The sequence below is a fragment of the Lutra lutra genome, chromosome 2 (genome assembly GCF_902655055.1).
Source record: "Lutra lutra chromosome 2, mLutLut1.2, whole genome shotgun sequence".
Classification (NCBI taxonomy): domain Eukaryota; kingdom Metazoa; phylum Chordata; class Mammalia; order Carnivora; family Mustelidae; genus Lutra; species Lutra lutra.
Window position 1 is genome coordinate 175,885,464 of NC_062279.1, and position 12,004 is coordinate 175,897,467.

General features: G+C 38.7%; 1 protein-coding gene across 13 annotated transcripts in view; it reads right to left on the bottom strand.

Moving 5' to 3' along the window:
- APBB2 (amyloid beta precursor protein binding family B member 2) overlaps positions 1–12,004 on the bottom strand; it is a 370,851-nt gene that overhangs the window by 189,113 nt on the left and 169,734 nt on the right. For all 13 annotated transcript variants that reach the window (XM_047719169.1, XM_047719175.1, XM_047719167.1 and 10 more), the window contains one exon: positions 425–493. In XM_047719169.1, coding sequence (XP_047575125.1) covers positions 425–443 — 19 coding nt within the window. In that variant the 5' untranslated portion in view covers positions 444–493. The remainder of the gene's footprint in view (positions 1–424; positions 494–12,004) is intronic.

Below are 12,004 nucleotides of genomic sequence, written 5' to 3' on the forward strand. Positions count from 1 at the left end.
GAATACTGACCTGAGGAGTTCAACTCTAGACAAACCCAACAATGGCGAAGATGCTGTTTATGGAGACTCACCACCAACACCACCTCATTGTCCGTACGTAAGTATTTACAGGCTACCATACGCAATACCCGATGGCAAAATCTGACATAGCTTTAGTTTCCTGTTATAATCAACTAAAATATTTTTACATTATGCTATTACTAGAGTCATGCAATTATTACACAAATACACGTAAGTCCAATGGATTTTTCGATCTTATTTTAACAATCTCCTTTTCTAATACATTAATGAACAAGAACAAGCAAAAACACGTCATTTTAGCAAACCATGTTTAACATCCGAACAATCATCCATCATATCCATTTGTTCAAGTTTTAATATTCAACTGCTTCTCTGCATTGAAATATGCGGAAGTGGGTCTGACCTGGAAGTACTTCTGACATGGGTCACGGGACTCCAGCTGTGGTGCAGGAACTAGGTTACAATTTGAAATCTGAAAAGAGGAATCATTGGAGAAATTAAAATCCCAAATAACAAAGCATACAAGAAAAAAAAAAAAAAAGCATAGCATTGACAATTCTTCCAAAAGCTGTCAAAAACGTGAAACAATTTTTGGCAGATAATATCCAAATTTTTGTTTATTTATAGTTGGTAAAAACACATTTGACTGAAATTTGAATTTCTGCTTAACCACATTTCCCACAAACATTTCCTGAGATTTTTTTTTCCCCATGCCAGGCTGCAGTTATCTGTCTGTCTTTGTCTTGTTATTTATCTATGTGTCTCAACTTTCCAATGCTTTTTCTCATTAAAAGCACAATTCAGAAGGCAGTGAGGAAAAAACTGGTACATTTCACCACATAAAAAAGCAAACATTCTGTTTGGGAATACAAAATGACTACAAACACAGTAAAGACAAAAAAACAAACTGAAAAAAAATTAACATTACAAGGACACAAAGAGGCTAATTTCATTTATATAGAAAGAGCTCCTTGAAGTTATGAAGAATTTCCTTGAAATTATTAAGAAAAATATGAACAAGCCTGTAGGAAAATGAGCAAAGGGCAGGACAAGTCCCAAGAGAAACGCAAATGTCCAACAAACATATAAATAACTAACCTTAGTCAAAACTAAAGAAAACGCAAATTTAAATAACAACAACTCGCTGTTTTCCTCTATCAGACTGCAGAGATTAACAAGCTTAATAGCACATAACTGAAAGCAACAACACTGGAAATAGGAATTTTCAAAACTTGCTAATGGGAGTAAAAGCTGGCAAAACTTTTTCAAGAGCCATTTAGAAATATCTGAGCAAATTTAGAATGCATAGACCCCCCACTACTCAGCAATTCCCTTTTTTTTTTTTAAGATCTTATTTATTTATTTGACAGAGAGCACACACATACAGAGAGAGCGGCAGGTAGAGGGAGAAGCAGGCTCCCCACTGAGCACGGAGCCTGATACGGGACTCGATCCCACGGTCCTGGGATCATGACCTAAACCAAAGGCAGACAGATGCTTAATGGACTGAGCCACCAGGCATCCCAGCAATTCCATTTCTGAGAATTTATTTTAGAGATAAACCTACATGGACTCTTGATCTAAAAGCAAAAGATCAGTAACTAACTGTTCTTCAGTGGACAGCTGGTTCATTAAATTATGATACCTCCATACAATGGAGTATTGTGCACTATTAGGAAAAACATAGTGGATCTACACGAGCTGATATGAAAAGGGCTTGACGACATATCACTAAGTGTTGAGTAACATGGACAGCAGGGCAAAATCAAATTTGAGTACAATTTTTAAAAGCATGCACGTGACTGCATACACACACACAAATGCATACATCTACACAGAGAATTTATTTTTTTTAAAGATTTTATTTATTCATCAAGCGGTACCCTCACGCGTACAATTCTATGTGCTTATTATAGTCATAGGAGAAGTTTTTTTTTTTTAAAGTCAAATGTTGGCAGTTTTCTAAATCATTATTTAAATTGCTTAGCTTTATATTTGTGGAGACTAAATTCTTTTCTAACCTTTCCAAACTAGTACCTTTAATGGGCATTACTCCCAACTTTATGATTCCGATAATGACCCGACAACTTGGTCTACTGACCCACAATACATTTTTAATTATATTTCCACGTATTGTGGGTAAGGCTCATTACTCTGCTATAATTCAAAGGGTGGGTTTATTTGAAATTGCCCTGAAACAGCAAAAGATGCTTCCTCTATTCACTTTTGTCTTTTTCCTATTCCCTTCTCAGCTCCTGAAAAGTATTTTAAAATTCAGTTGTTGTTTTTTTTTTTAAGTTTTTGTCTTCAGCATACCTTAAGTTATAAGCAGAGCTAGATGTGATGTAATAGCTATTTCGAGGCAATGAATATTAATAAACCGAGAGAAAGCTAAGAGGCATACTTATAGGAGTAAAAAGACTTGAACAAACCCTAAGAATCTAATTTTTCAGAGCATCTAATCTTTTTTTTTTTTAAAGATTTTATTTATTTATTTGACAGAGAGAAATCACAAGTAGGCAGAGAGGCAGGCAGAGAGACAGGAGGAAGCAGGCTCCCTGCTGAGCAGAAAGCCCGATGTGGGGCTCGAACCCAGGACCTGGGATCATGACCTGAGCCGAAGGCAGCGGCTTAACCCACTGAGCCACCCAGGCGCCCCTCAGAGCATCTAAACTTAAGAAAAAAAAAATTCCTTCTCCCCAGCATGAAAGAATCTCCAAGTTCTATGAAGTTATGAATTGACATTCTGGCTAATTGCTTCCTATTCTAAACGGCCCTGTGCTATTATTATCTGACCAATATTTATTCCACACACACCATGTGTGATGCTAGGAGCAGGGGACACTTTAGTGAACAAAACACATTCCCCCTTCTCATGGAACTTACAGACAAGCTATCAGGAAGATGGACATTAATCACAAAATTATTCATCTCCGTCTATACGGGTCTATGACCTGGAGGAAAAGAACTCAGTTTTCTGAGAAAATGGAATGAAGCAACACGGGATAGACGCGAGAGTCAGGAGACACTTATTTCCTGGAGAAAGTGCAATTTAAGTTGCAATTTGAGGACTAAACAGGATTTAGCTAGGTAAACATTTATTAAACACCTACTCTGTGCAAGGTGGCCCCAGGAATAAAGCACAAACATGCAGAGCTATTTTTCCCTAGGCATTTATCTCCCTTGATGAATAAACCTAATCTGATAAAAAGTTTCTAAGGACTTTGAGGCATGGACTACTTCTACATAAAAAGTAACCTGGAGGGTGCCTGGGTGGCCGAGGCATTTAGCCTCTGCTTTTGGCTCAGGTCATGATCCCAGCGTCCTGGGATCGAGCCCCCACACTGGGCTCTCTGCTCAATGGGAAGCCTGCTTTTTCCTCTCCTACTCCTCCTGCTTGTGTTTTCTCTCTCACTTGCTTTCTCTCTCTCTGTCAAATAAATAAATAAGATGCTTTAAAAAAAAAAAAAGTAACCTGAGAAATAAAAAAGCAATCTATGGTTTAAGAATAATCTGCGGCTGAGGCACCTGGGTGGCTCGGTCAGGTAAGCATGGGACTCTTGATTTTGGCTCAGGTCATGATCTCAAGGTTGTGATATCGAGCCCTAAGTTGGGCTCTCCACTCTGTGGAGAATCTACTAGAGATTCCCTCTCTCCCTCTCCCTCTGGCCCTCCCCGCCACACACCCATGCTCCTTTACTTTCTCTCAAATAAATCACTAAAGCTTAAAAAAATAATAAAATAAAATAATAATAATAAAATAATCTGTAGCCATGTGGTCCAATATGGCAGCCATGAGGAGCAACTGGAGCTAACGAACACCTGAGTGACTAGTACAACTAAGGAACAGAATTTCTCATTTTATTTCATTATAATTAATTGAAACCTAAATTTATATAAAAAGTAAATCTAAATTTATAAACTGATACTTGACTGTTGAAGGGAACTTCTTGGGTAGGTGAAGTTACTTTTTCAATAACACATTTTATGAAATCTAAATAGAGATCCAGTATTTCTATTGAAAATTCTGCATCCACATTGAGTGCTAGAAGTGTAACTCACATGGATTTTAAATACTTTACATGAAAAAAAGTAAAATCTCTCATTAATAATTTTAAAACATTGATTACATGTTGAAATGATGCTCTTTTGGATATACGGAGTTAGATAAAACATACTGTTAAATTAATTTCACTTTTTTTTTGATAATGTGGTTACTAAAAAATTTCAGATAACATCGGTGGCTCATTACTTTTCTGTTGGAGAACTGCTGATCAAGGGAATGCAGACAGACTCTGAAACTTTACCCTCATCAAAATACTATCTACCTTTCCCATAAAAGCAAAGATAGGCAGAGACGCTCCCCCAGCTGTAAAGCTGGAAAACGTCGGTCAGTATCAGAACAAGTACATGTTTCCATGAAACCACATACTGAGTTCAAAGACACCAGAGACTCACACAGGCCACTACAAGCTCCACATTAAGAATAGAGCTGTGATTTTAGGGGCGCCTGGGTGGCTCAGTGGGTTAAAGCCTCTGCCTTCGGCTCAGGTCATGATCTCAGGGTCCTGGGATCAAGTCCCACATCAGGATCTCTGCTCAGCAGGGAGCCTGTTTCCCCCTCTCTCTCTTCCTGAATCTCTGCCTACTTGTGATCTTTCTCTCTGATAAATAAATGAATAAAATCTTAAAAAAAAAAAAGAATACAGCTGTGATTTTATTTTCTTTAAGATTTTACTTATTTTTGAGAGAGAGAGAGAATGTAAGTGGGGGGAAAGCAGGGGGAGGGGAGAAAGCATCTCCAGCAAACTCCCCACTGAGTGCAGAGCCCAACTGGGGCTCGATCCCATGACCCTGAGGTCATAACCTGAGCTGAAATCAAGAGTCAGATGCCTAACCAACTGAGCCAACCAGATGCCCTGAGACTATAGTTGTGATTTTGTTTTATTTTTTTAATAAAGATTTTATTTAATTATTTATTTATTTATTTATTTATTTGAGAGACAGAGAGAGCATACGGGGGAGGGAGAGAATCTCAAGCAGACCCTGCACTGAGCACGGAGCCCACACAGGGTTCGATCTCAGAACCCTGAGATCATGACCTAACAGCTGATTTTAAAACAAAGCATAAAAACTGTATCAATGAAATAATCTAGTAACAATAGTTTCCTTCCAGCAGCATTTTCCTGTGCCCCATTAATGAAAATTAATGCTTCTATGCCTTGTGGTAATGCCATTAAAGCTCATTAAACGTCAAGCAGGACCACAGAAGAGCATCTCCAAGCAGAAATCACGTGTTCACTCCTAAACAAATGAATAAGAGCATAAATAAATTAAATTCCCACTTGTATCTGGTTCAGTATAAGTACCTTTGTGTTTTTTTTCCCCATTGGATATAAATATGTAAATACAAAATTTTACATATTAGCAATTCAATTTTTTCTATTTTAACCATCAAAACCTCAATGGCTTTATTTCTCTCAATATGATATGTCCCTGACCAAGAATGCTACCTCTCACTATAATAAGGCCTGATGTGTACTGATTATTCTTTTTATTTGTGATATTATATTTGTAATTTAGAATAAAGACACTTTCCTCTTATTGTTATTGTGTGTTTTGCCATTTTCTCAGTATGCAATTACACACTGTACCCCTAAGGTTTCAAGTTGGAAACAGATGACACAATCAAAGTAAAGTGGGTTTAATTAGGGACTATCAAAAAAAAAAAAAAGGTTGGCAATAGGAAACCCACAAGGGATAATGCAGACTCCAGGAGTGGCAGGAGCAAGCTACCATCCCTGGTCTGAGGGACAAGAAAGTTGTACGCAGAGAGGACACTGCCCTACTTGGTCACCATCTGCAATGGAGGGCATAGCAGGCTTTCAGCAACCCTGCCCGAAACTGGAATCTTCTCCCGCTCTCACTGCCTGATCTTTTGACTGTAAGGTTGAGAAACTATTCCCGAGTAAGCTACAGTTGTGTGTAATTCTTCTTTTTCCAAGAAATAGATGAAAACTCACATGCATTCACCCATTTAGATATAGCTCAAGTACTGTGCCCTTGATAAGATTTTCTTTGAATTACCTAATTATCTTTTTTTTTAAAGATTTTATTTAGGGGCGCCTGGGTGGCTCAGTGGGTTAAAGCCTCTGCCTTCGGCTCAGGTCATGATCCCGGGGTCCTGGGTTTGAGCCCTACATTGTGCTCTCTGCTCAGCGGGGAGCCTGCTTCCCCCTCTCTCTCTCTGCCTGCCTCTCTGCCTACTTGTGATCTCTGTCAAATAAATAAATAAAATTTAAAAAAAAAAGATTTTATTTACTTATTGGAGAGAGAGAGCGCGCAAGAAAAAGAGACAGAGAGAGAGCGTGTGAGCACATGTGTTGGGGGGGCAGAGGGAGAGAGAGAAGCAGACTCCCCGCTGAGCAGGGAGCCCAACGAGGCGGGACTCCATCCTAGGACTCTGGGATCAAGACCTGAGCTGAAGGTTTAACCGACTGAGCCACCCAGCCACTTCTACCTAATTATTTCAATCACATTATCCCACACTAAACTTTGAACGTATTGCTATTATTATACTTAGCACATGACATTAAGTTTTTATTTTTATCTTTTTTCCTAACAGAGGGCAAATTCCTTGAAGAAAGAGCTGATTCAATTATTTTTACTTTACTGCTTTTCATTGAGGTAATAATTCACATAAAATTTTATTAGTTTCAGTTGTACAATGTCATGAATCAAAATGTCTTATTGCAAAATGATCACCACAATAAGTCCAGTTAACATCTATCAACAGACACAGTCACACAATTTTTGTTCCTGTGATGAGAACTTTCTGTGCACTTTTAAGTGATGCCAAAGAGGGATAAGGGAAATAATTAAAAATCAAGGAATTTTACTTTACCTGTCTTTCTTGAATAGTCCCCCAAAAGTCTAACCAATTCTTCTCAGTTTGCCTCACTCTCTGTTCTGTCCACTCCCTCTTTACATCTTTAGTTATACAACCTTCTCGCAGTTCCACAACTCCTGGCTCTGCCTTGGTCTAATTCCTCCTGACACCTCCTCCCAGAGGTATCCTAGTTTCATAACAGCAGATAAATGCTGCTGTGTTACTTTCCCGAAAAATCAAACCCAGCGTAATCCTATCAAAAACAACACTCCCTTGCTATAACAAGTATTTTATAACATCTCCTTACTATTTTGAGTGAAATTCAGAGATAAACAACTTATCTATACATGTAAATTTCAGAAAAGGAGAAATAAAAGGAGAGATACATTTCAATAAGCAAATCTTCGGACAGATCTACACTGTTTGTCACAACAAACAGTCCACAGACACCTACATCTACGGGGAGATTCACTGAGAAGGCAACAACCATAAATGCAAAGTCACTGAGGCATGTGTTGTGTTGTCAAACCAGAAATCGTGATTTGCACTGCTGTCGAGAACGGCAATTTCAAAATGCTGAACAACGTTAAGAAAATTCCCCAAAAATGTTAAACACACGTTATCTTAAAATTAGAGAAGTTTTCCACTTCTGAAAGAAATAGTGTATATTAAAGCCATAAAAAATACTTTATGTTTAGGGCTTGTGGGCTCGGATGATTCCAAACATGCTGTTTGCCTACATGAATATCTGGTAGGGTGTTTACAAGCTTCGCAGAAGAAGACATTTGTCGTTTTATAGGGTTGTCCTGGGTATTGCAAGACATTTATCATCCCTGGTCTCCACTCAGAAAGCCCAAGTAGGCCAGTAGTGGGCCCCCTTCCACACTCCCTAAGGGGTGTTCTAGAGGCTTCCAAGCCCCCTGCTTTAAAAGTTGTAACATCAGCCCCGAGTGCTCTCTCCACTTCCTAATTCATAGGACACTGAGGTCCTGTAGGATCTTGAACCAATACTTAATGTCTGAGACACATTTTATTCAACTGCAAATCATGATTACCATCCATCTGACACTTAGGAGGATCAAATGAGATACAACAGGCTGGCTTGCTTTGCTTACTGCCTGGCACATACTATTTTCTCCAACACCTATGACCTGTTTTCTCAACGAGGTTGTAAGCTTTCTGAAGGAAAGTGAGGTGTCCTGGAGATCGCCACATACCCATCAGAAGTACTCGATAAACTCTGGTGGCGCACACCTTCCTTCTTTTTTTCCTGCCCCGTTCTGCGTCCCGAAAATGTTCACAAGTAATAAACGAAGTCCAAGAATGGAACAAAGAACTAAATTACAATGGGATCTTTCTTCCTGCCATTCCTGAAATCATTATTATAACCTGCCATGCACAGGAAGGGCTGTCAAAAAGCTGTCGCCTTACCCTCTTGAAAATCTACAGGGTTGTTATTAGTGGATAAGTACTTTTAAAGTAGACATCGCACTCCAGGATGAGACCTAGCTTCCAATTCATACTGATCTGTTCATCCTTTAAGGTTTTAACTATTTTCCCCTAAAGAATTTAATCTGTATTTTCAGATCTATCATTTGGAGCAGTGACATGAGATGACTCCACAACAGTCAAACTTACTTTGAAAAGTTTCCATTAAACACCTGAAATGCTTAAAATTTTATGATGCATAGGTAATGAAAAGTATTTAATAAGTATATGCATATGCAAATTTTATTTCAGCATTTTGTTCTTCCACAGAGAAGAAAGTAGAGGTGTGGCATATAATATCCCACTCTAAGGAAATAAACCTATTTTTTTTAAGTTTTTTGAGATATAATTACTAGTAATAATTTCTTACCATCCACAAACCTGGGTGGCTACATGTATGCTGTTGAGAATCACTGTTCTGGAAAAGCCTAAACTGTCACTTATATAACTTAAAATAGAAGAAAGTTCCAGCAACAAAAGCGCAGGGACTAATCCTATCTCTAATGTCCATATATTATGCAAAAACACTTAAGGATGTTGATTTGTGATTCTAGCTCTTTATCTTACTTGATTCAGTGTTCTCAGAGCCAGATTTTAAAACCAATTCCAAGAACACTATCAAACAAAGGCAAATATGCACAGACAGGGAAAATTCTATTTCCTGAAATGTATCCCAAGGGGGAAATACCAAAATTGGAAAAGAAATATTTTTAAGACAGAATAAAGGTAGACTTTTCCATTTACGAATTACCTTTATAACTCTTAACCAGAATTTCTTTAAGTGAAGCAAAAGCTTGATGATTCTCCCACAAATGTATTTGATCCCCATTTTTCATACGTCAAAGGCACAATGCCTGCCGTTTAGAAATAATGGCAATGTTTAATGCTTCTAAGAAATGTCAGTTTAAAATATGCTCTCGGGTGGCTTTGGAGGGTGGGCTGCATTAATGGCTTCAATCAACCCCTCTCTGTGTCTTCGCCCTCTGCTCCATAAAGTTGTCGTCCCTTCTCACTGCCTTTGACATGTCACTGTGGGGCTTGCTTTGGTCATTTAGAGGTTAGCCAAAGGGATGACACAGAAGCTGGAAAAGCGTAGCCCATTTCCAGCCCCTGAAAAAGATTATGATCTGGACACACAAAGACACATGCAGGCTGGCCTCTTGGAAGGATGCTGGAGACTTGGGTAGCTGAATCCTCTTGGCCAAGGCCCTCTTTGACGGGCCTCAGCCAGCTGGCCATCAAACACGTGGGAGACTACTGCAAAGGGCTACACACTGTACCCGCAGCTGACCCAGGGCTCATAAGAGAACCCAGCAGAGTCCGTAAGCACCCAAGCACTCCTCGGCCGTCCTGTAGATAGGAACGGCTCTTGCTGAAGTTCCTGAACTCTGGTGCAGTTATTATGCAATTCAAAATAACAATACAGTTATTATGCAACATAATTGTGGCAACAGGTAAACGATACACTAACTATAGCCACAATAACCAAAATGAGGTAACAGGAGAACCACCGGGATTTAGCCTGAATCTCGAGGCAGGGGAGGTAGGATGCCATGTGACGGTACCACCGTGGGAAATCTAGTTGTTCCTTGGACACTAATGCTCTCCTGAGGTTACACAGGGATGTTGTGACCAATATGGGCTGCATCCTTCATTTCTGCCATTGTTCATTCACAGTATAAAACCACTGACACTCTGCATGTTAGAACAGACCATGATGGCAAATCTTAGGAATGTGTCATAAGGACATACTGGCAGCGTTATTTCTAATAGGAACAAAATCAGAAACAAGTTGAATCCTCATCAGTAGGAAACTGATTAAATAAAGCATCCCATCTTTACAATGGAACATTATGCATTATTTAAAAGTGACAATGTTCCACAGTCACATAGGCAGATCTCTACTAAATATTATTGAACAAAAAAATGAACTATAAACAGTGTTACATACACAGGACGTTCAACTTTTCTGTATGTCTGAAAGTTATAATGAAAAGTTAAAATAGGGACGCCTGGATGGCTCAGTGAGTTAAAGCATCTGCCTTCAGCTCAGGTCCTGATCCTGGGGTCCTGGGATCAAGCCCCTCATCGGGCTCTCTGCTCAGTGGGGAGCCTGCTTCTCCCTCTCTCTCTGCCTGCCACTCTGCCGACTTGTGATCTCTGCCTATCAAATAAATAAATAAAATCTTTAAAAAAAAAAAAAAAGGAAGAAAGAAAAAGAAAAGAAAAGTTAAAATAAAGGTAGCATGTAGAGAGAAACCTGGGTGGCTCAGTGGGTTAAGCCCCTGCCTTCGGCTCAGGTCATGATCCCAGGGTCCTGGGTATCGAGTCCCACATCGGGCTTCTTGCTCAAGAGGGAGCCTGCTTCTCTTACTGCCTCTGCCTGCCACTCTGCCTGCTTGTGTGTACTCTCTCTCTCTCTGACAAATAAATAAATAAAATCTTTAAAAAAAAAAAAAAAGGTGGCATGTAGAGTGTCACTCTTTCATTAATTTAAGAAAAAAATCTGTGGTAACATAAAACACAGATTTAGAAAATTATACAAACAAGCAACTTACTAGTTGTTATAAAGAAAACACTCTGATAACTACTGCCCAGATCAAGAAACAGACTTTTCTACCCCCCACCCCCCGCCAGAACCCTGAATTTATGGTAATCTACTTCCTTGATTTTCTTTATGATTTCATTACCTCACTGTACAACCTTGGTCAATATAGTTAATTCTTATCTATTTTTTTTTATAATTTCACCAGGAAGCACATAATATCTGTTTTTCACTGGTTTCTAATGTTTGCAGCCATTGTCACTCACAGTCTGGTTCCATTAAATCAATGGGGATTGCAAAGTGACAGTACCCTGATTCTCCCATTTCATTTCCATTTATTGAGCGGAAAAATCTTAGACGATGTCTCCCATCATCTACTACATGGTTCCCTAGTGGTCAGTTCATATAAGAAAGGCAGGATAAATATGTGATTCTTTCCTGACTACTTTCAAGATAACGAACTAGTGTCCCATTAACCCTAGGCAGTAACCAATTTTTTTTTTGGTATCATCAGACATCATGGATTTAAACATACTTGCAACTCTTATTTTTTAATCTCAAACTGTCCCATCTGGGGGCATCCAGGGTGGCTCCTAAGTCCTTCTCACATGGCCCTCATCTTTGACACCTATTATCTAGAGATGTTCCAGACTCATCTCTATTATCTAGAGATTACTCTGTTCCTTTTTTTAAAAATATTATGTTTGTATGGGATGTAATCTTGCTAGTGTTCTGTACTTATATGAAATCTTATAAAAGTACAGAATACTAACTATATCATATCCCATAAGCTTACTATGAAAAGAGAAAATATGGAACAGAGCGATATCCTTACAATGAAAACATGCCCAAAACACATGGTTAAAAAAAAGTTAAAATATGATCTACTATTTCAAAAGAGGGTAAAAGATTATTTTCAAAATTATAGAAGACATGTAAGAACAGTACGCATCTCAATTAGAAAATTTACATGTAATTTACATAGTCTCTTTGCTACCTTTCTCTCCCTTATTTGGAAAGCTCTGTGAGAGCCGGGACCCCATCGATCTCATTCATCAGTA